The sequence below is a fragment of the Saccostrea echinata genome, unplaced genomic scaffold (assembly GCF_033153115.1).
Source record: "Saccostrea echinata isolate AGI-Se365-2 ecotype Australia unplaced genomic scaffold, CSIRO_AGI_Sech_v1 ptg000004l, whole genome shotgun sequence".
Taxonomy (NCBI): domain Eukaryota; kingdom Metazoa; phylum Mollusca; class Bivalvia; order Ostreida; family Ostreidae; genus Saccostrea; species Saccostrea echinata.
The window spans coordinates 7,734,206-7,760,535 of NW_026889753.1; the positions used below are offsets into that span (position 1 = coordinate 7,734,206).

The 26,330-nt window shown below is 31.8% G+C and overlaps 1 protein-coding gene across 1 annotated transcript; it reads right to left on the reverse strand.

Annotated features, from left to right (window-relative positions):
* Positions 1–1,259: 1,259 nt before the first annotated feature.
* LOC133179098 (uncharacterized) lies at positions 1,260–25,018 on the reverse strand. Its single transcript, XM_061313837.1, has 9 exons — positions 24,945–25,018; positions 12,217–12,238; positions 12,087–12,164; positions 7,789–7,901; positions 4,861–4,948; positions 4,448–4,569; positions 2,851–2,938; positions 2,364–2,494; positions 1,260–1,702 (listed from the first exon to the last, which is right to left on the reverse strand). The coding sequence occupies exons 1-9, from the start codon at positions 24,982–24,984 to the stop codon at positions 1,623–1,625; spliced, it is 762 nt and encodes a 253-aa protein (XP_061169821.1). The 5' UTR covers positions 24,985–25,018; the 3' UTR covers positions 1,260–1,622.
* Between the last annotated feature and the right edge of the window lie 1,312 nt (positions 25,019–26,330).

Sequence of the window (26,330 nt, forward strand, 5' to 3'; positions counted from 1 at the left end):
TATTTATGCCAAAAAAACTAGCTTAAATGTATATTTAGAAGATAAAATATATTTTATAGCATATTTTCTTTTAGAGGACAAACACAGTAACCCACCAGAAAAATTCTACTCATCATTTTTTCTTTATTTTTATTCTTATTGAATGATTTATAATTCTAACATATTTGTTGCACTCCTGACCAAAAGCATTGGGGCCTTTAAAGTAGAATTGTGAAGTGAAAATTATATAAGAACTTGTTCTGTTGCTTCAGTGAAGTTGAGGAGAAATTACTTGAATCTTATGACAATGTTTTAGTGTGTTTATTTTTAACATTCATTAAAAAAATCACAAAAAAGATAAAAACACATCTGAATTGATAAAATTGAAAAAGGAAGGATTTCAATAATAAAACTGTCAATAATTTAGTATTAAATTATACAAAAAGATCATTATTGATTAATAAATACTTTTAAGCGTGAATAGAAGTGTTTTCGTCACACAATTTGAATCTTTAAACAAATGCGTTGCACTCCTGACCATAGAAATATAGACCTGAAGCACAGACAGATCCTGTAATTGATAAATCTATTTGGTAAAAATGTTCTTTGTGTCTTTATATTCCAAAATAAAGATCAGAAAATCATATAATGATAATAGTTTTTTCATGCTTGGGAGCAAAACATCAAATGTTGCACTCCTGACATTATTGGGTATACACATATACTTGACTCTCATTAATGCTGCTTGTGATATATATAACATTTTTAAGTTTTAAAATATATATCAGTTATTGTTTTATACTTCGAAAATTCTTTTTTGTCTTAATTTTCTTTCAGAATTTTACAGTTGAGGTTTTTTTGGCATCACTACATTTTTTCTGTTGCACTCCTGACACGGTATAACATTTTTTTAAACATCAGCCATGACCACAACTTGATTAAACAAAAGTTACTACAGTCCATATTTAAAGCTCAATACTTTGAATATTATCAGGAAAGTCTTTATTTTCAACATAAAGCATTATTATTTATTTCACAGATCTCCAAAAAATATTGAAATTTCAAAATGTCACAAAAAGGTGTTGCACTCCTGACAATTTTAGCATCATTTTTGGGCATAACTTTTTTGTTAATTGAGATATCAATGCGATATTTGGCAGGTATTTAGACACTATCTAAAGACATATGCTGAGACATAGAAATCTATTTTTATTGCCTGTATTTTTATTGTGGGTTGATAAATATGCATTTGGTCATTTTTTTTGAATTCACCCATATTCAAAATGTAACATATATTATGAAACACCCTGTACATCTATATGTATTTTCTAAACAAATGTATATGTATTTTAAACAAATGCTTTTAAAAGAAATTTTTATATAAACTGTTTTCCCATTTCTTCTTATTCTATATCATGATTTTTTGTCGTAATACATGTTTAGTAATTCCTATTCACAGAGGCATGAATTTTCTATTTACGTTTTGTATATTTGTTCAATTTCATTCATTCACATATCTCTCATACTGAATATTGAAAATGTACTTGAAAAATAAGATACAAATTTTGAGACACTTTTATCAATAATTCAGGTTTTGTGGAATGTTCCGCAGATATACCAATGCCAAACGTAGGCATTTGATTTTATTGAAAAATGGCCACCATTGCAAGCAGAACAACACATAGAAGGATCCAGTTAGCTGCAAGAGCTGGGGTACCACCAACTGTCAAAATAAACATCAACTACATGTATAATATTCAAACAACTGTCTTTATCTCGATATAAGATTTTGCAACTTTATTACTCTGTACATGTACAGAAAGAAAGCCATTGGAATTTTTGTTGTCTTGAGTTCTACATTTGTTGAAAAAAAGAAGAATCATTATTTATATTATGCCATTTTAAAATTGATGTGGAACGTAACGAGGATTATTTGTTTCAAATATCTATTTTTTTTATCTTTTTTAGTTACATAAATAGTGTTTTTCTAGATCTAAAAGAGGGCACACTAATACAAGATTAAAAAGGGCATTTTATGCCGTGATAGATTCTTAAACGTGTTCCTCTATATTAACCATGTACACGTACTTAATGATAAAACTAATTCTTTTTTTTCATGTAAGAAAGAAGTTACTTCAGAATTATTTCCTTGTATTTAATTAAATTTATTGTACATGTACTTCAGATATTTTTTTTAAACGTAATACATTGATTAAGATATAGGCTTATTTCTGGTGCATGCCCTGTCGCGAAAATAAAAAAAAACTATCAAACTTGAAAAACAAATTCCATATTCAAATACAAAACTCCTCTAACAGAATATATGTTTAAAAGTTTATGATTAGCTTTAGCGACCACTAATAACTTCTCTTTATAAATGCTACCTGGAGAGCTTTGTTGGGGGCACCTTTTCTCAAACTGCGGACGATAACTATCTGCTACTGTGTATAGCTGGTTTCCTTGGCATGAACTTCTCTGACTCTCAAAGCAAGGTTTCAATAACCAAAAGGTCGGACTGACAATAAAAAAAAATCAATTCAATAAACTTTTAAAACTTCAATTAGACCAAATAACCAATATTTTGAATTTAATTAACCAAGTATTAAAAGTAATTTTTAAAAAAAACCCAAAGATCTCTTTGGGTTCCTTTTCTTGACAAAATAATTGCATGAAAGAGCAAAACACAAAACATAATCTGATATCAGTAATTAAATAATTTTTTAATTAAACTAATTTTTTTTAAAGTCATTTTACATAGACTGATCTTTTGATTTATTCGTTAAATACAAAGCCAGAACTTTAACTTTCATAAAATCGACTAAATGTGAAAAAATAAATATCGATATATTCTCCTGAGAGAGAAGGGTTTACCAGCTTATGTTTCTTGGATTTTCGCTCAGATCGCTAAGATTTATTCCAGCATCACTAAAACACTTCAGTACATCGCAGCTAGAACCATCTAAAAGCAACAATTCTTGATTTACATGTATGTAATTTTTATGTATACACCATCCATCTATGAATGAAATATAAACCTCGTTCTAAACTCTTAATGAAAAAGAAGATTATAAACTGTGATCAATCTCAAAAATCCTGTAAACTAAATGAAACATGAATTGGGCAAAACATGGACCTCTGGAAATACCAGTCAACATTACCTTTCGACAAGTCTCACCCGATATAAGGTCTGTATTGTACAAGTAAATGAAGTAGTCCGTAGTAAAAATTACTATGGAATTAAAAGAAACTAGGAAAGAGAGATTGAGAAAACCGGTTACTTGAGCATTGGTTATAGGACCACTTCCTCCCATTATGTGTATTTTTGTGAAATAGGCATGGCGCTGAAGATATTGTCTATCCCGTTAGTATATACGTCCCTGGTAATATATCTCCATGATCAGTCGTAATGAAATATACAAAGGAAAAATTTAAAGAAAAAATAATAATCGTACATGTTTACAAACGTAATCTGAATTTGCATTTTAATATGCCATCATAGACATGAACTTGAGTAGACCCTGAAAAAGCACTCAAAAAGAATCGCCGTAGGTTTAAACATTCAATCATCCTGGATGTGTCCTAGCATGTTTTCAACACGAAAAAGAAACATCTGTACGGGAGTTAAGAAACGCACTTGATAATGGAAGAATTTAGGTTCCATAACCAATATGAGTTATTATCCGGTTTTTATCAAACTCGAGTACCTTAATTCTTTTTAATTTTCAAGAGACAAGAGATTGCCGAGTATCTCTTGAAAATTAAAATAGGTTAACAATTGGTATTAAGGTTGGATCCTGCTATCGAAAGTATGAATAATTTTTTATCAAGTATATTTTAAGAATCTACACACCTAGCTTAATGAAAAATCAAAACAAAAATGAGGTCAGTGCGCTACTTTTGGCGATACAGAGCATTTATTATGACCTTTTTGCACTGTAATTACGTCTAATACATAGATCAATTTTTGGAAGATTATCCTCGAATATTTTTTATCCAAATAAATTATGGGACCAGAAAGAATCTTATTTTATCTTGAATAGAAACATTAAAATTTCTGACAATGAACCATTGGAAACATTTTGACAGTTCTACCAAGACACATTCCTAAGACACTCCTAAAATTTGTAACATTTTGTTTACTCAATGAAATATAGTGGTAGCGAACAGTAATAAGCTCAAAAGTCCATCGAAACAATACAAATCGTGAGTAGAGTAGAAATCTTAAAACATCAGAGATGGGACCAGGTGCCATGGAGGAGTAAGCATCTCCTCGGCACAGCTCAAATAGCTGTTGTAGAGCTAATTATGAAGTGCAGGATTTCTTTTTTACATTTCACTCCGATAATATACAGAATGCGAGGAACAAAACTTGAGCCACAAAGAATTTCATCTAATAGCATTTTCTGAGCATCACATGGGATATGAAGTAGTTACCTTATTCATTCTGATTGATCATGGTAAATTTTACCTGCAGAGCTGCACATTTTTTCCACTGGCTTGAGAGCATCTTGAACCGTAGAGTATATTGTGTTTCCCTGACACGCACTGCTTTGAGCGTCTAAACAGGTTTTCACTGCTACGTAAACTTCACTAAATGGAATTTAAGATGTGTTACAACAATTCAAAAAAACAAATCATTAACTGGTAAAGAATAAATAACACTGCCTATCGTGGTGTAAAAAAGAAAAGATCATTTTCGTTTGGTGTGTGTGTGTGTGTTCCAAAAAATATCTAGTGTAGAGAAAAGTTAACAAGAAAAAACGCAATTGGTCAAACAAACTTTAATTACATGAAAGTCCTAAATTGTGGATGAATAAACACGAAACAAATTGTGAATAAATAATATTAAACATGATGAAATTCAGTAGAGGAGAAATTTACCAGCTTATATTAGGGAAGCCACTTCCACTATTATCCATATTAATCCCAGCATCGGTGTAGCATTTCATTACATTGCAGCTGGAATCACCTACAATTTTCATAATGCTTATTCCGTGTAAAAAATGTTCTAAGTGTCCTTGAATATTTCCTCAGCTTAACACTTCTTTGTCAGTTTATGAGATTATTTTATTTCACGGCGCTAACATATTAACAATAACTATATATGTGAAAGTGTAATTCTTGCCCTTTCCAGATGTAGAAATTGCATTAACATAAAACATGGTATCCAAAAGTAAGAATCTAATTTTAATGTGTATTATTTGATATTTATTTTCATTTTTATCCTGAGAATGAAAAACCTTTAGAGAATATTACATATTGAGGATTATTTTACTGCCAACAAGTGAACAGTGATGAAGATAAGACTTGAACGGCGTGTACGAGGGTTGTCCATAACGTTCGTGTACACATGCTATACATTTCTTAACAATAACCGCACTGGAACACGTTTACAATAATATTTTAATATAGACCATGATTTTGTAAATATATAGAAATTAAAACAATAATACTATTTTGCGAATGTTATAGGTGTAAATATATGTACTTTGTATATGCAAGCCGCAAGGCCCAGTCTGATGTAAGCTAGTTTCATGATATATGTAACGTCAAAAATATGGATATTGAATTTTAATAACATGTCCATGGACACAAGCTATACTTCCTTTATAGTGTCATACTTCTTAGCGTGTACAATAATATTTATATATAGACCATAATTGATTTAATTTTTAAAATTAAAATCAATACACGATAATTTACGAGTGACATCAGTATAAACACTTCGTATACACAGGTTGCGTAAGCCAGTCCGACATTGCGCTGAATTGGGATATCCTTCATGTATTTTCATCAATCTACAGTGTTTTACACTTCTTGTAGTGTCTTTCAAATTGTACATACCGTTGAAAAATCCTGTTTACCAATTTCAAATTAATGGTCAAGTAATTTCTAGTTGTAAGAATAAATATTTTGTCTCTGACGTCGTTTCAACGGTATTAAAACATAATTTTTACGACTGGACACTGTTCCATTCGAATGGCCGACGTTGCTTTTTCTGTAAATTTTTGAAACATATTTCTTGCGGTGTTTTCTTAATTTACACTATCTGTATAGTATAGGCAATACTAAAGATATCAGAAAATGGCAATAGCCACTTTATTTATATTAACAGACCTATTTTTGTATTCATATGAAGCAGAGTTTATTCAAAATCTTATAGATGAGAAGAAGAAAACACTTGATGTGGCCTTCATATCGACATTTAGATATATGGACGATGTATAATGAATTAACAATAGTTAATTTCATTCATATGTCGACTCGATATATCCCAGTGACCTTGAAATAAAAGATACCACAGTCTGATACATCTAATTGATATTTGGATATTTTACTAGAAAAAGACGTTAATGGTAACCTAAACCAAGCTTTATGATAAACGTGATGACTTCCGTTATTTCCCGATCATGACAAGGAGCACACGGCGTGTGCTCAATCCTCCATTGCACCTTATCCCACCTCTGATGTTTTAGAGGTCCGTGTTTGCTCTGCTCCTGATTTGTATTGTTTGAATGGACTTTTGAGCTTGAATACTGTTCGTTATCTCCATATTTCATTTTACTAAGCTTTTACTTGTTTTATACAGAAAATAATCTTTTTAATCAGAACACTTTATTTCAAAGTTTATTACCTTTTAACCCTTGGCCGTGCAATTCAAACAATCAAAAACCAAACAATTCTGACTTAGTTTTTCCTAACAGATATTTAAGCATAAAATAAGTATATCTGGAAAATTTATTTTGACAAAAACGCCATTGTGCACGAACCTTATGGAGAACCCTCAAACATGACGGATGTGACCGGTCGACAGGGGATGCTCACTCTTCCATGGCACCTGATCCCACCTCTAAATTTTGAGGTCCGTGTTTGCTCTGCTCTAAATTTGTATCGTTTCATTGGACTTTCGAGATTGAATACTGTTCGTTATCTTCATATTTCATGTATGTCTTTAAAACGTTTAATATGAAGAAAAAATCGACAAATAAATTTTAAGCAAAACTTTCGGACAATACTAATCAATTTAGAATGAAATATGAAGATAAAGAACAGTAACCATTCTCAAAAGTCCATTCAAACAATGAAGATTGTGAGCAGAGCAAACACGAACCTCTAAAACTTTAGAGGTTGGATCAGATGCCATAGAGGAGTAAGCATCCATAGGAAAAAAAACTTATTTTGTATTTCTTTTTCACACTGTAACAGTGATTGGGAAGGGCTTGCGCCACGCGCCATAGTCGCATTGAAGTGAAAATTGGCGCATTAAATCAACCATTGGTGGCGCCAAGGTGCGCATTCAAAATTTAGCGATGTTAGTTGGAAATATATTGCGTACGACTTTCTTGCTTGTTTTACTTTCGTTTTAAATGCAGTCATTTTAATACAACAAATTTCATTGGTTAAAACCCGGCAAAAACTGTTTCCTGTTACATGAAGCGCTTCATTTAGGACATCAAAGGTACATTACCTCACTCATTTCCCATGTTTAATTGAGATTTTGACGTTATTGATCCGAAATATGAGAAAATTATATTGTTCGCGGGTTCCATTAAATGTACAATGCTCCATACGTGAAAAATAAGATTTGGTTAATAAAGAAACGTGTTTCCTTTCCTATTTCACATTTTGATTGTCATTTTGTTTTTTCTTCAAATGGCCCATCAGAATATATAGATGGCCCATTCATTTTCAAAATGGCCCATTAAAAACTTTGACAGTTGCGCCATAGTCCCATTGACCTTTATGGCCTTCCCAATCACTGCTGTAAAGGGATTATGATAGCTATATAAAGGACTTGTTAATAGTTACCGCCACAGTATCCAGACACCATATTGAGACTACTCATCATCGATTGGAAGGTTGAGTCTGCTGCGCAGGCGCTTTTGTACGGCTCAATACAGTTTATCACCTGTCTGTATGACCTGTAAAATACACATAAAAACTTATAAATAATAATGTTAAACCTTACTACCATTTACTGCATAAGAACATACATCAAAATTAAGAAAACCCATCATTACCAATCCTGTAAATATATATTTTAAAAAAAGCAATCCTCTCTATATAAAGGAAATGATATTAATAAAAACAAAACCTAGATATATATATTTATTATATATTTGTTATATAATACAGGATTTTTGCATCCCTAATATGAACACAGGCACGCGCCCTGTATTACACACCCTGTATCAGCACCCTTTATTTCACCCTTTATTACACCTTTCCGGAACATCTCTGTATTTTTCATTCGGAGTACCTCGGATCTTTTCCTATTTCTTTCCAAAGTTTCTTCAAATTGTAATTTTATGTCATCAGACATTTTATATTATTCAAAATAATTATTTGTTTGATTTATAATAATTTCATTTCTTATCGCTGAATGCATTTATTTGCCTTTAAAAAAGATTGAGAAACGGAAATTCAACAAAAACAGAACGGTAAACATTCAATTATTAAAAATTCAGTAATTAATTTACAAGTTTATATATGATTTTTAGACATTATTTTCAAATATATAATAAAAACAACAATACAAGACAAAATCTGTATCACACCCCATATCAACCCTCGACCAATATCAGCCCTCTGGCCTTCGGCCCTCGGGCTGATATTGGAGTCTCGGGTTGATATGGGGTGTGATACAGATTTTGCCATGTATTATTCTCTATATATATATATATAGAGAGAGAGAGAGAGAGATTCTTTTCTTTTTTTATAAAGGTAATGTATACATAGAAATTTTTTATTACGTGACCTGTATTGCTCAGCTGCATGTCCATCATCAAAATCAAATATAGAGTAACCCCCGTCAGAAATGGGAGGGGGAATGATACCACTCCTGTATTGCTTTTGTTTTTTTGACGAAATACTTTGAAATTTAAAACATACATTATGATATATATGAGATATCGTGAAAACACGCACATGCATGTGTGCTGCAATTTGATTGGCTTAAACTTTAAATGGCTGTAACTTTCTAAGTTTTCAACAAAACAGGATGAAATATAGAATATAAATAGGTATAAAGGGTTCCTACATTGTGCTACTATCAAAATTGAATGCAAGAATGTGCATGCACGTGTGCTGGATTCTGATTGGCTAATACTTATATAGCTTTGAGATTTCTTACATATGTATTTATTGTGAGTCTCTTCATGAGGAAGACATGTGAAATATCTAGAAAACATGGGCATGCGCGTGCTCTGAATTATGATTGGCTAATGCTTTAAAAAGGACTATATCGGCGTTGTTTTTTGGATTAAATACTTCTGCAAATAAAGTGTAAATTTATTAAACAAAAGAATTTCCAATTTATAGGGAATTAGGCCCATAGGGGAGTTGGGGGTGTTGGGGAAACATCAGTAATGGTTCCCGTTACAATTAGCACTTAGTTTATTTTGTCCGTGAGTGTGTGTGCGGATACGTTAATACACAATTCTAATCTAAATTCAAAACCATACGCCTATTTTTAAACTGTAAAATTTATTGCAGTACTACTATAGTTTTGTCAGTGTAAACCAGTGCCTTTCATTTATTTAACAATTTTCAATTGTCATTGAGTACATGACTTGTAAGTCATCTTGTATGAATTATGTTCAAAAACCTTTTTCATATGAAGAATATTTCTGAGGTTTTACAATATTGTTTTGTAAACAGTTCTTAAAAATGTTAATAGAAATTGCCACCTTTGCTTTAACACTAAGGAAATTACACTTTGACAGTATCAGGAATAAATGATTTGTTAAATAATTCTAATCTATATTTTGGCAAAGAATAGTTTAAGGAATTCCTAGTAGTGCATCTTGTAATATTGCCTCTTGTATCAGGTACTAAATTTTGTATATAAGTAGGTACTAAATTATTGTGCATTTTATACATTGTTATTAGTTTTGCTCTGCTTCTTCTGTATTCCAAAGTTTCCCGACCTGTTTCCAAACATAAGGAATTTCTTGAAGCAATAATTGTAAGCCCAATAACTATTCTTGTAGCAACTAATTGAACTTTTTCAAGGTTTTCAATGTCTGTCTTTGTGCATCCAGACCAAACTTCAACAGCATATTCTAGTTATGGACCAATAAAAGATATATACATCTGGGATAGAATATCTCTTGACACAGTAATTTTAGCTTTTTTAGTAGCCCCCGTTTTTTGTAAGCTTTCTTTACAATGATATCAATATGATAAGACCATCCTAAGTTGGAAGACAGTAGTATCCCAAGATGTGTGTGTTCTGTAGCATATTCTAATTGGCAATTGTCAAAAAATAATTTAGGAAACTGATGCACATTTTTTAAATGAAAAAAATACAGCTTTGGTCTTGTGGGTTAAATTTCAATAACCTTTTCTTTGACCATTCATCTAGTATTCTAAGATCATGATTAAGATTTTGCTCAGTATGATAACTATTATCTGAACATTGTTGTAACGAATTAGCATCTGCTTATAATCTACAAACATATATCATATTTTCATCCACATCGTTTACATACAATAAAAATAACAATGGACCGAGTACTGAGCCCTGGAACTCCAGCTTTTACATGTCCTACAGAGAAAAAGGATTTCTATACATGACTTGTGTTCTGTTTTATAAATAACTATTAACCAATCTACCCTTGATTCCATACGGTTTTAGTTTGTAAATTAAGCCTTTATGCTAGACTCTATCAAATGCTCTAGATAAATCACAAAACACCATACAGCAGAATTTACCTCAATACTTTTTACTATAGAATGGTATACTATACATGTATTGTGGAATGGCATGGTAAAAAAACCTGCTTGATATTTGATAATTGTAAAAAAAAAGAAAAAAAAAAAAAAGGTCATTGTTTACATGTTTTAAAAAAAATTCTTTCAAATATTTTGCTTATACAAATCAACAAAGAAACTGGTGTATAATATGAAGTGATGGAAAGGTCATCTTTCTTAAATAGTGGAAGAACATGAGCTAATTTCCAACAGTGTGTGATATCCGTGGGCGAAATCCTACACTAGACATTTTTTCTGAAACATCCTAGTCTAGAATCCCTTTTCTCCTGACTATATGTAGTCTCTCTATCAAAGGATACGGAACATACCACTGTACGGATATCTGCTCCTCAGCCAGGACAATAACTCTTAAAATCATTACTTAATTAAAAAGCCTCAAAATTAAGCTTAAAATTGAACATTTTTTGGTGCAATAATTTCATTTCATGTTTTAAATCATTTTTAATGATTCTTAATATGATTCAAGTTCTTTGAAGTCTTAAAAACGGCCTTGTAAATAGTAAACATTTGCACCCTATATAAAAGAATAATATTTTTAGAGAAATCTGGATGTTTATTAGCATGAAATGAAATTTGAAATGTTCTGTGATATCTTGCAATGATACTACAGTCTTGCTTTTTAACACTATGTTTTATATAACAGTTGAAGTTAATAGAAGAACTATAATACCGCATAAGTATTGAAACATGCACATTTTCGCAAATTCCTGGATACCTATGCTTTTATCATGAAATATACATGATGATAAATTTTCAATTAAAAATGCATAATGGGTGCTTTTATTCATGTATTCTGAAATAACACGGGTAGATATACATTACTTTGGGGATTCAGTGACATTTTGTGAACATTTTCAGTTACTTTTATTTTCAGAACCTGAGGAACTGACTTCCTTAAATAATGAATTCTTATAATGATCATTTAGACGGAAAAAAGATCACAAAGATTAACAGAATACGTACTGAATTGTAATCAGGAACATCACTTCGTAAAGCAGATGGTTTGGATCTCATACTTTACACCGTTTTGAATATAGAGGATTTAACCTTGTCCTAAAGTAAGATTATTTGCAGAAAAGATTTCCACAAGGAAATTCAGTTTAAATCAATTTCCATGACAAATTTATGGTAATTTCTATCTTATTTTGTATGTTTGAAAAACAAAACTTGATGCTCTAGAAGAAAGGGGAAGAATATTTAATTTGCCATATTTAAGTACAGTCAAATTAATTCACCACTTCATCTAATACACTGTATTCAGAAATGAACCTCTCTGAGTATGAATGGTTAGTACACGTACGTTTGAAAGCAATATCACTCTCACTACTCACGTGCATGCTGTCTGAAGATCTGGCGTTGAATCCATGTCCGGCATCTTCAACCCTTGAAAGCATTGGGATATCCCTAGCAAATTACATTCCGATTGATTGATTGATTGTATGTTGTTTAACGTCCCTCTCGAAATTACATTCCGAGGACACTCCTAAAAGTTATAACATCTCTTGTTAACTCAATTTATTGCGTTAATGTTAGCAGTAAAATGAGATATTTTGTTGATGCAATTTGTACTATTGCTTTAATGTTAGCAGTAAAATGAGATATTTTGTTGATGCAATTCGTATTATAAAGCTTCTAATCTCGATATTTTTGCCGCCAATTGGTCTCTTTATGTGTGGAAGTCGTCAAGCAGCGCATGATTTTAAATTTTTTGTCATTTAAGTATGTATTCGCCTACATGTATGGAGATAAAATTGATTGGTAACAATGTTTCCATTTATCGGCCAAGATTTAATTCCAAAATGAAATTCAAGTCGTCAGGTCTATACAATAAAAAAAATAGAGAATGAAAGCTGTGAGTTTATCGGTAACTATAAACAACACCATCTTCGCTAGCCAAGGGTTTCTGATACGCTACTCTACTCATAAACCCTTGGCATACGGTGCTGACAAAAGACGGGATTGTTTTTGTCACGTGATCATGATTCTTACCAGGTACGCACAGATTGCGTCATCGACAGAAATAAAAAGCGTATTTTAAAAAATTTTGTTTTTTAAAGAATAATTAACAAGAAGGTATTGAGTTATGTTAATTTGTTATTTAAACATGTTAAAATGCAAATCTACATCTTCAGTATAGATTCTTAATCACATATTTTGCACGTTGCTTTAGAAATAGGATGACACCATATTGCTATTCATAGAATGGCATGTTATCCTACGGATCATTGTTTACTTGCGTTTTACATTACCGATATTAAAGAGTCAAGATATATCCCGAACGCAAATATCGTCATTTACAAAAAACAATTGCTGATTGGTCGAACGATGTCGATCAACTCCAATCACAACTTGAGAAAAAATCCCAACTTTTTTTAACACCGTATGCCAAGGGCTTATGAGGAGAGGGCTTATGAGGAGAGTAGCGTATCAGAAGCCCTTGGCTAGCGAAGATGAAACAACACAAGTAATAGTTTTTCAAAAAACTTGCCTGACTAATGCAATCAATATAACGTATAAGCAAGAAAAGTGCTGAAAGTTTCCATCAATTTATTGAAGGGGGGGGGGCTTAAAATATTTCATAACCGTACATTTTTAGGACCTTGTATATAAGAAAGCACCATGATTTTTTTTTTAACTTGTTTGGAACAAATAAGAAGAATGAAAAGAAAAAAAATTATGTGAACATATTTTTTTCATCTCAAAGAACAAGGATATACGTTGAATGTACATGTATTTGGATAACATTTCAATGTAGAAGTGCATTGACTTGCATAAAAATATCTGGTTTCTCTTGAGCTACATATATAACACCATGTACATGTATATCCCAACATGTGGGGTGTATACTATGTTGTGAACGATGTGTATGCTTTCGAAGCGATAAAAGGGGGTCAAGGTAGTACTTTTTTTGTCCAATTTCTCAATCTATGGATACATATTTTGCTGGAAAGCATATGCTTACGGAAGAAAGCATTATTTAAGGTATTTCCACCCTCCTGTGATGTCATATGTTCTTGCAAAAACTTATGAATTTAAATTCATACCCCATAGAAATATATCTTTTGGAAGAATGCTTTTCAATATGTAAAATAACAAATTTTGTTTAGAAAAGAATAAAAAAATTGAATATTTTTATTTATTTAATCCAACTATTCAATCTTTAATAAATGTTGCCAAGGGCAATTACTCCTTCTCATGTAATATATTCAGGCATTTTTTAATTGTATTTCTAATGTAGAATGGTTTCCTTAAAAGTCACATTCAAACATTATAAAGAAGCAGTAAGGTAGAATTTTCAGCATCACAATTGTGAATCTACATTATTTTTATAATAATGTTTACTAAAATGTACAAATTTTAATGTTGACATATGCTTCTGTTTATTTTTGTCTTACATCTTAAAAAATATGGCAAACTATATATTTTTGCCATTATTTATTAATATAATCTACATTCTATGAAAATGAATGCAGTTTTTCTACTTTGAACCCATAAAATTTTGAGGAGGGATTGTATTTATGATCAAATATCGGAACAAAGCTTCACTATATCATCACTTTTATATAACTGTTAAACACATGTTATCTATATTAATGTATGTATAAATTGTCTGGAAATTAGCTCGTATTAAAAGATATTAACGAAAAATGTTCTTGTGTTAAGGGTGTATGCAACCTGTTGGATCAGAGGTGTATACCCCCTATTTTTCTTAATGTCCTGATGCGAAATATCATTAAAATATAACGTATACAAGTGATTGTTCTTACGGTACTATTAAATATTTATATCATTCGCCGGTTTTGTAATATAGAGCAACTCGGGGTACATGAAATCGATTTACAGGACGATACATGTTAGTCGCCCTTTTAAATCATTCTATTTTGATTGACCTTACAGTGAAAGTTTATGATGACATGTATCAAATGTTAAGGTTTAAAAAGGACCTTAATTCAAAACGAACAGTTAATATTCAAAAATATTCTCAAATACAAAACGAACTAGCTTATAAAAGATCAACAGACCCAATGTGATGACCAAAAAATCACCCACTTCTTTTCAATTTAAAGGCAACTCATCAAGATGTTCTCCTAATGAATGTTTAGTATGCATCATTTTAACAATTAGAATTTATGTCTTTCATAATTTCTGCTTATTAAAAATATTTATTAATATTTCTAAATGACTTCAAATAAATAGTTTTTTTTTGTCTTTTCGTTATGTCATAAACATCGCATAATGTAAACAGACCCCACCTCTGTTTACAGGGATGAGTTACTTAATTAATTTAGGTTCAAAAATGATATTTCAAAATTATTATTAAAATACCATAGCATAATAAAACTGTAAGCTGTGAATGATTCATGTTCAAAGCTGAACAGTAATAAGTGTGAATTTAATGCATTATGATGATTTTAATAAATTAGACGTAGATCAAAAATGAAAAAGAAAGAAATCTTTGGACAAGTAAAATAAAATTTTTAAAGTATAAATAATGATAATTATGATAATTTAAAAAAGACAAACAACGTTTTTGAATCTCCAAGACACTTAGTCTATTGTGGTGCATGGAAGGGGGGGGGGGCTTATAAGGACAATTTGCTTTCCTTCGAATTATTTATGTGCTGTTAACTATGCCCAAGGGATACAATATTCTAGGGGATCCGAGGTAATTTTTTGGGTTACTTTACTATATAGAGATTAATAACTGAAAATTCCAGGAGTGGTGAAATTTTAAATTGTATCCAAGAGTAGCTAATTATCTCTTTAATAACAGTGTACCACCCCTATCCCACAACCGCAGAAAATGGTCGTCCCTTAAAACGGTTCATTTTTGTAATCGACTTTACTTGTTTAAAATGATGTGGCAAAATATGAGATCTTTTCAAATGAGGGAATATAATGAATCCATCTATTGATGAAACTGAAAGAAAATATGAATGGCAAACAAATTTTGATTATACATATGAATTTACAATGGTCTGTGTTAATGTCCTGTTCACAGATTTGTATTCTTTGAAGTTCGTATGAGATCGATCACTGTTCGTTATCTGCACACTTTTTCAAAAAAAAAATATTTACTCATAATACACAATACACACAGTGTTTGTGTTATATTAAAACACGGTGAAGAAGGGTAAAAGTGTCCTCAATGCAGGGGCGGGGGGGGGGGGGGCTTTGGGGTGATTCCATGAGATTTATACGTGTGCACCATCTAGCGTCAATTCAGATAACTTTCGTTAGTTGCAAACCATCTAGCGCCAATTCTGTTAATGACTGTTGGTGATCGTTCCTTTTGCAATATTTAATTGAGTCTTTCTTTAATATTTTTAAGCTTGTTATTTTGTACGTCAGTATGTTTTTGGAAATTAATTTTTGGTTCGGCATTAAGGTTTTTTTTAACACTTTCTGTCGCTTACCGGTATAAACTTGTATGTATAATATTTTCAATGATAATTCGTACTAACATTTGTAAGAAAAAGAGAGGGTATACACCCCAAGTCCAACAGGTTGCATGCACCCCGAGCACAGTATTCATTTTTCGTCAATATCTTAAATACGATCAATTTTATATCAAGACAATTTATACATACATTAATATAAATAACATGTGTTGAATAGTTATATAAATGTGATGATATAGCGAAGCTTTGTACTGATATTTGATCATAAAAACCCAGTTATGAAAAATCAATCTTGCTCTGATCTTGGGAACTGTGTTGAGGTGTTTAATAAAACTAGAAAGTGTAGAGTAGTGTCTTATGTATCCATAAACTCCTAAAATAATGCTTTCTTCCGTGAGCATATGCTTTCCGGCGAAATGTATCCATGGATTGAGAAATTGGACAGAAAACGTACCATGACCCCCTTTTTATCGCTTCGAAAGCATACACCCCGAGCACAACATAGTATACACCCGCATGTTGGGATATACATGTTGGCTTGGGGCAAAATAAAAAATTAAGGTCAAAGTCATACACTTTGGACACAGTTGAATACATGTAGTTCTCACAAATTTGTATCAGTGCATGTTTCTAGAAAAAAAATTCTTGAATAGCTTCTTTGAAACTGAGCTAAAGGCATAGTCTTACTGAGAGGCAGGTGGACGGAAGACAGACACGTCAAACACTGTGTCCCGCTACAATCGTGGCTGTGCATAAAATGTGGAAACAATGATATACATCAAGAAGCGATATAGTTACGCTACTTCATTACGCAAGGTGTTAAATTGAATAATGTGATTACCAAATATTATAAATTAACGAATATTTAAGACATACCACTGTTTGGTCATTAATAATGTACATAATTTTATAATATTGAAAGAAAATTGGAAAAACCAAAAGACTGAATCATCACTTGTTGAATGGTGTTTGTTTATGACTGGACTAGCCCACTTATGGGTTAAACCGGGAAACAAAATAGTAAGAATACTTAGCAAATTCATAGCTTTAGTGTTGCCTGCCCATATACCATATGTTGATATTTAAAAAAAAAATAGATAAAATTTGTGGTTAAAAAGTTCACCTGAGCTGAAAGATCAAATGAGCTTTTTTGATCACATTTTGTCCGTCGTCCGTCCGTCTGTAATCTTTCAACATTTTCGACTTCTTCTCAAACCACTGGACCATGCAATTTCAACCAAACTTGAAACAAAGTATTCTTGGGTAAAGGGAATTCATGTTTGTTCAAATGAAACGCCAAGCCTTCTTCCAAGGGGAGATAATTACAAATTAGTGAAAAAGTAATGGTATCTTTTAAAAATCTTCTCAAGAACCATTGGGCCAGGAAAGATGAAACTTATGTGGAAACATCCTAAAGTAGTGCACATTCAAGTTTGTTCAAATAATGACCTTCGGGGGGAGGGCAGGACCGCAATCAAAGTTTAACATAGGAATACAAAGGAAATATCTTTAAAAATCTTCTTCTCCAGTACCACTGGGCCAGGAAAAATGTTTAAAATCTTCTTTTCAGGAACCACTGGGCCATGATTGGTCATATTTATATGGAAGCATCCTCAGGTAATGCAGATTCAAGTATTTTCAAATCATGACCCCCGGGGATAGGGTGGGGCTGCAATGAATTCAAAATTTTATATAGGAATACATAGAAAAATCATTCTTCTCCAGAATCACTGGGCCAGGAAAGATGAATCTTATGTGGAAACATTCTCAGGTTGTGTACATTCAAATTTGTTCAAATCACGAACCCGGGGGAGTAGGGTGGGGCCACATTGAACCATCAAACAACAGAGCCATGATTGGTCATATTTGTATGGAAGCACCCTCAGGTAGTGTAGATTCATATTTGTTCAAATCATGACCCCTGGGTATAGGTGGGGTCACAGTGGACGATTAAAGGTTTACATATATACATAGGAAAAATCTTTAAAAAATCTTCTTTTCAAGAACAGCAAAACCATGATTGGTCATATTTATATGGAAGCATCCTCAGGTAGTGTAAATTCAAGTTTGTTCTAACTATGACACCTGGGGGTAGCGTGGGGCCTCAGTAGAAGATAAAACTTATAAGAAAAAAATCTTTTTAAAAACTTCTTAAACCATGATTTGTCAAAATATATGTTAGCATCCTCAGTTTGTGTAGATTCAGGTTTGTTCAAATCATGCCCCCTCCCCTTAGGTATAGGTTGATACCACTCAAAATACAGAACTCCTAGCCAAAGTGTGCTCAGGTGAGCGATGTGGCCGATGGGCGGATGGGATGTTAGTTTTGTCTACGCCACACACACACACATACACAGACACACGCACAGATAAATACACACACACACACACACACACACACACACATATATATATATATATATATATATATATATATATATATATATATATATATATATATATATATATATATATATATATATATATATATATATATGTATATATATATATCCAATGAAAAAATCAAGAATCACAAGACTCGAATAATCATTTTAACTGTAAGCGCTTTCTGCCTTTTAATGGCTCTTCGGACAGTTACAAAATGAATATGAAATGAAATGAATATGAATATGAAATTGCTTAGTATCAAAGGATGTCAAACTACATATATGAAAATTCCAAAACCCTCGGATTTAAAACTCCGTCCTATAATAGCAGGACCATCCTCATGTACACAAAGACTGAGCAATCTACTTGATTTAATTCTCAAACCACTGTGCAAAAAAGTACCAAGTTTCATCCGTGATGATTTGGATTTTCTTAATTACATTCCAGAAGAAGTACAACAGAACACGCTTCTTGTAAGTTTTGACGTGACCAGTCTATACACCAACATTCCACATTACTTGGGACTTGAAGCTGTGAACTTTTGGATGGTGAAATATCCGATAGAAACAAATGAAAGATTTTCTAAAGAATTTGTACTTGAAGCTCTTCAAGTAGTTTTAGAAAATAATCATTTTCATTTTGATGACCAATTTTACCTTCAAATTAAGGGCACAGCTATGGGTACCAAAGTGGCTCCAACTTATGCCACCCTAGTTATGGGTTACTTGGAAGAAAAGATGTATGACAAACTTCCGGAAATTTTTTACGAAACTTTTGCACAATATATTTGCCAAAACTGGAAAAGGTACCTGGATGATATTTTCATTTTTTGGAACAAAACTGAAGATGATTTACAAAAATTCCACACGGTAATTAACCATTTACAGGAATCAATTCAGTTCACTATGGAGATGAGTGACAGTCAACTACCATTTTTAGACCTCCTTCTAATTAAGGGTGATACCAAAATAATTACAGACCTGTACTGCAAAGAAACAGATTCGCACCAGTATTTGGATTTTCATTCATGTCACCCATCGCATACTAAACGTAATATTCCATACAACATGGCAAGACGCATATGCACAATAGTAACCGATACATCTTTACGGTCAAAAAGGTTAGAAGAATTTAAATCATATCTCAAAAAACAACATTATCCGGAGAATCTTATAAATGCCGGAATTGAAAAGGCAAAAAGCATCCCTACGTCTATACTAAGGAACAATCGCCACAAGGATGATAGTGAAAAAAGCGACATCCCTTTTGTTGTAACGCACAATCCACGCAACCACAATATTTTGAAAACAGCCAGGAGATTTTTTCCCATTTTAGAACAGTCTCAAAATTTAAAAGACGTTATCAAGGAATTACAAATAATTAATAGCAGGAGACAGGCACCCAATCTAAAGAAAATCCTAACCAGAGCAAGATTTGCATCGGACAATGCCAAAGTCGTCAAAAAGTGCCGTGACCCACACTGTGGAACATGTGAATATGTGGAGGAGGGCAGTGAAAAAACTCTAAAATGTTGTAAAAAAATTAACACCAAACGCCAACATGAGCTGCAAGTCAGAAAATGTTATTTATTGCATAACCTGTCCAACCTGTGATGAATACTACATAGGACAAACCAGCAAACTGAACGCACGTCTGCGAGTCCATAAACAACAAATTCGGGACCCTGACATAAGAAATACGCCGTGCAGTGAGCACTTTGCTATCTGTGGGAAAGGCAATTTTAAAATATTTCCATTTTATAAAATGCACAATGACTGTGAAATATCCAGAGTAGCAAAGGAGGACTACTTTATTAAATTATATAACCCAAAACTTAACAGAAAATAATTGCTTCAGAGTTAAATTTCTATTTAATTTTCTATTTGTTTTTGAATTACAAGTGATTGTAACTGTGCGAATTATGATGCTACCTTTTAACGTTATTATGACGTCACAAAGGACAATAATTGACGTCTTGCTTAGGAACGTTACTAAGCAATTTCATATTCATTTTGTAACTGTCTGAAGAGCCATTAAAAGGCAGAAAGCGCTTACAGTTAAAATGATTATTCGAGTCTTGTGATTCTTGATTTTTTCATTGGATATATCAATACTTTACTGTACCAATAATTGGATTTTTCATTTAGTATATATATATATATATATAAAAAATAAAAATCCAAAAAATCACAAAATATTTTCTGCAAGCGCTTTCGCCATGTTAGGCTCTTCAGGCAGTTATACAAATGTCAGGTAGGTTACCTGGTAACGTCCAAAAGCAAAAGTTCATTGTGACGTCATAATAGATCAAGGTAGCGTAAAGTTGCCGTATTAGATAATGTACAAATATTGCATTAACTTGAACACATAATATGCATAAAATCTTACAATATGTTATATAATAATGTATCATTTTCGATTAAGCTTTGGTTTAAAGAGTTTGATAAAGTAGTCCTCTTTTGCCAAACGCAGATTTTCATTTTCATTGGGAAGTTTATAAAAAGGGAAAATCTTAAATAATCCTTTGCCGCATTTTGCAAAATGTTCACAACATGGTGTATTACGCACACTAGGGTCTTTAATTTGTTGCTTGTGTACACGAACCCGGGCATTTAGTTTCCCCGTTTGTCCAATATAGAATTCTTTGCATGTCGGACAGATTGCACAGTAGATAACGTTTTCGGATTTACAGTTCATTGGTGAATTGGTTCTAATTTCCATTCCTGATTTAAGTTGGATTCTATTTCCCTCTTCTAAATATGTACACGTTCCGCATCTTGGATTTCCGCATTTTTTAATGGTTGGAATTTCCTCCTGTGTAGTAAAACGGGCCTTGGTTAACAATTTTTTAAGATTGGGTGCCTGTCGTCGACTATTGATAATATCATTTGGTTGTATTAAACTTTTCATATTTTCCGATTGTTCTAAAATTGGGTAGAATCTTTTAGCGTCCATAACGATATTTCTGTTTCGTGGGTTATGGGTCACAACAAAGGCTATTTTCCCGTCATCGGTGGTGTCATCTACACGACGTGGATTTCTAAGGTTCTCTATTGGAATTTTGGACGCCTTGTCTATTCCAGCGTTGATTAAATCAATTGGATAGTTTTGTCGTCGTAGATATATTTTTAATTCCTCCAAACGTCTAGAACGCAGGGTTCTATCTGTAATAATTGTACAAATTCTTCGTGCTAAATTAAACGGGATATTACGTTTTGTGTGGGATGGATGGCACGATCTAAAATCCAAATACTGATGCGTGTCCGTAGGTTTACAGTATAAGTCTGTAGTTATACAGGATCCATTCTTTATAATAAGAAGATCTAAAAATGGAAGTTCCGCACGACTTTTTTCTATTGTAAATTGTATAGAATCATGGAGGTTATTAAGAAGTGAATGGAATTTATTTAAGTCTTCTTCACTCTTGGTCCAAAATATGAAGCAGTCGTCTAGGTAACGTTTCCAATTATTTCTAATATAGTTACCAAAGTCGTCATCAAAGAGTTCCGGTATTTTCCCATATAATTGATCCTCTAAGTATCCCATCACCAAGGTTGCATATGAAGGAGCAACTTTTGTCCCCATAGCTGTTCCTTTTATTTGTAGATAGAACTCATTGTTGAAGTGGAAATGATTATTTTCTAGAACTAACTTAAGTCCTTCTAAAATGAATTCCTTTGAGAATCGTTCATTTATAATATCCGGATGTTTGTCTATCCAGTAACTTACTGCTTCCAGTCCTAAAGCATGTGGGATATTTGTGTACAAACTTGTTACATCAAAGCTGACGAGAATGGTGTTTGGGTCTACATTTTGAGGAATAAAATTAAGGAAATCCATATCATCTCTTACGAAGCTAGGTATTAGTTTGCATAGAGGTTTCAATAATATGTCCAATAAATTACTCAGTCTCTGAGTGCTTGATGCAGGTCCGGCGATGATTGGACGTATTTTAAGGTCAGCTGGTTGAGGTATTTTAATATATGCGTTATCGCAATTTTTCACTGCTTCTTGGATTTCCTTAGATTTGTGGACTTTTGGTAATCCGTAGAAATTACTAGACTTCAACTCAAAATGTGTTAAGAAATCAATTTCATCTTTTGTTAAGTTGTCGGCATATTTTTTAGTTAATTTCTCAACTTTGAGCATTGTGTGACGATCCTCGTTAGTGGTTAATTTCCTATAAAACCGACAGTTTTGAAGCTCGTTTAACACCATTTCCTTGTAATGGAGTTTGTCCATAATAACAACAGCGCCTCCTTTATCGGCTTCTTTTATAATTATAGATGAATCATTCCGTAAATTCTTTATAGCATTTTGTTGGGATTTAGATATATTACTTTTTATCGTGGAATAACAATAAAAACCGTAAAACCAAAGTCTCGACCAAAAGTAAAAACGAAATCTCCTACATTTGAATCTAATCACTCTTGCAAGTTACAACATTTTAAGAATCGTGATCTTCATTTCAATGTATTTTTTATCTCGATGGCACAAGTTAGGAAATCAAGTGCTTCATGTACGTTCTTGAGCCGTACTTCCTTGTATACTCAAAATAACAATATATCTAGTCCAAACACTTACACACTACAAAACATTTCTTATACTCTCAGCATTAATTTTCATATTACAACATTTACATAAGATGTTATATGCTTTTTATAATTCGATTAAAATAATCAAATATATTCTCATGAAGTAAAACCATGGAGGAGTAAATGCAATCAGAGAGCACTATATAAAGCTATTAAGTATATTCATGCAATATTTCTAAGTAAAAAGTAAATGTATGTTCATACATTAAAGAATTTTCAACACTGAAATACATCTCTTAAACGACATCGAGAAGGGATACATTGATTGTTTTGACAGATCTCTTTCAACGAACATGAAACAAGGTACAGTACGATAAAGATTTATTTTTCTATTAGCTTCATTCACTCCTGTAAACAGTAAAGATAAAGCGTTGTTCAGCATAATTTCACAACGTAACAAAATTGCCCTCCTATTGTATAAATGTATTTAAAATCGACAAGTGAAGTAAAGTGCATGTAAAACAAAATTGCTCAATGCACATGGCCTTTTGAAAATAACCCTCAAAAATCGTTTTCCTCATTTTTATCCCTTTCTTCAAGTGGCATGATAATCACATTATTGAAATATATCCTACTGGAAGGACTCAATATGCATCCGACTTAAGGTATGTCACTCGTGAAATTTGTTATATCAAGGATTTTTGAGAAGTATATTTTGGATTAGTACTCATATAGTATGACTCAAAATCGCAGAGAAAATCGGGGGTCAGTGTGCATCTAACTGAGCTACGGTACAATTAAGTTGACCTTTTTGCACTTAAATTGTAACTCTTTGGTTAATCACTTTAACCGTTATCATATTTTATCAGATGTAACCATGACAATAAACATAATCTTATTTTACGTAAAATAGTTTGAATAATATTTATCATTGAACAAATCATGCAAATTAATGCGCGTAAATTATTTTGTGACCTTTTTGCACTAAAAAGTCTCATATTTGGGGTATTAAAAATCTAAATAGGCAATAGAATATTTTCTTGTATCAAACTTTTAACAACTTAAGTGCTGATTGGTCAAAAGTATCGAGTAGTTTGAAATAATGAAAGAAAAAGTTGGGATCAGTGATGTAAATTTTGAAATATTGGTCAAAATATGCGATTTTCTGGCAAAAAACTGTGTAAATTTTATCTCGATTTCCTTAATATATCTTCATTTCTTGGCAAAGTTTGTTGAGCGAAGGTGTAAATTTTGTTATAAAAATATAAATTGAGACCTATATTTAATATTCCAGCCATATCATAACGGAAAATATTCTCTGAGTAAAAGTATGTGAGGCTTAAGTTCCAAGATATTAAATTTAATAAATGTGTAGATTTGCAGAATTTTCTGCTAAATATCCTTCCACCACAAGAAATAGTCCCTTATAAATCTTGTTTCTTTATGAATTTTTTAGCAGTTTTTTAATTGAATGTTGAACATTTTACATTGTGTAATTTAAATATGTTATAAAGATTGAATTGTAATAAATAGTTTTTAAGTAAGAGGTTTTGACTCAAATTTTCTAAAAGGCTGACGAGTGACATACCTTAAAAGCAATAAAACATTAAGATTTTTGCAATCGGCTTGTTTTGGGGTCCCAAAGTTAATATCCTAATTGTATTTATGTATTATGCATTCAAACTATTTAATTTAATTTCTTCTATCATAAGCTCAAGTGCAACCAAATATGTAACCAGTAGAAATATTCAGATTTTGAAAACTAAAATCCATGCCTATCTTGTGTAATATGTTCATGTATTCCCTAGCATTATACTTCGTTCTTCAACTTAAAATATATTTGTTCACAGATATTCTTTCTTACCTGAAAAACATGCAAACAAGAGCAAGATAAGATGCTTCATACTGTTTCTTCGAAAACTGAATGACTTAGCGCCTTCGTGTAGTATATCCTCAGAATATATGTGTGTTATGCGCGTAATTGTAAACTTCCGATCGCGAGTGATGTTAACTAAACAAACACGCTCTATCTGGGTTGAGAAATGAAAATAAATGATGTATTATAGGTAAACCCAAAAAAGCTCAAAACAAAAGAAATTTTCTATTTAGATCATACTAAAATCCTAGGATGGACCATTGATGATTAAGGATTTAGACGTCATGTACAATCCCAAAAGCTTGTATGTAAATCATATTTTGCAATCACAAGATCAATGTATAAGTAATGTACTTCATAATTATATTTATTTTAGCTTCCACTTGAGCAATAACAAACCTTTTCTGTAGCCTAAAAACAACAGCTTGAAAGAATTCTAAAATTATTTTTGAAACTCTTTCATCAAATAAAAATCTTTTATAGCTAGAATTATCAATCCAAAACAACTATGCATTTTTTCTGTTTCTACAACCATTACATATATAAATCAAACCTGGTATTTCAATTGATTAATACACTAGACGTTTTTGATATATGATTTTTCTTTCAAACTGAAGATGACTAAAGATTCACATAGAAAAGAATTGGCTAGAAAAGTTGTTGAAAACTTGCTTCCAACATAATCATTGAATTATTATTTTATGCCAAATTTAGTATATTAACTGCAACAGTATGTGCAAACAAATTTTCATAATGCGATAATTAGCGTTACTCGATTTGTTTGCACACACAGTTGAGCTCAATGGCCCTGAGTGCCGAGTAAAGGTCTTCTGAAGCCCTTCATCGCTACATGTATACATGTATGATGACGTTTCTATATGAATGAAAAATTCTCGAATGGGACATACAATCAATCAATCACACACAGTTGCAGCTATGGGATTTCAGGTTTCAAAAAAAATAATTCAATGCTTAAATATCTTTATATCCACTCTTTAAGCCATTCAGGGAGCTGAAGAATATGCCAGTTATAATAAAGGTTAGTCAAATTCGTGATATACATGTACGTCACTCTCAAGATTATCGGAACTTAAAAGTCTTGACACATCGTCTTTATTTAATGATGATTCTATCTAAATTTCTATTAGTTAATTAAATATGTATATATGTGTTTTATATATATATATATATATATATATATATATATATATATATATATATATATATATATATATATATATATATATATATATATATATATATATATATATGAGTCAATAACTGATTGGAACAAAAGTTATATTTATCGGTCGAATATTCGGTGAATTATTTCCAAAAGGAAATACAAGTCGTCTAATGTAAATGAAAACGTTA

Coding starts and splice junctions, on each gene's coding strand:
- LOC133179098 (XM_061313837.1), bottom strand. CDS start 24,984: ATGAAGCATCTTATCTTGCTCTTGTTTGCATGTTTTTCAG. Junction 12,239..24,944: donor CTTGTTTGCATGTTTTTCAG/GTAAGAAAGAAT, acceptor TATAACTTTTAG/GAGTGTCCTCGGAATGTAAT. Junction 4,949..7,788: donor GGTGTCTGGATACTGTGGCG/GTAACTATTAAC, acceptor TGAAAATTGTAG/GTGATTCCAGCTGCAATGTA.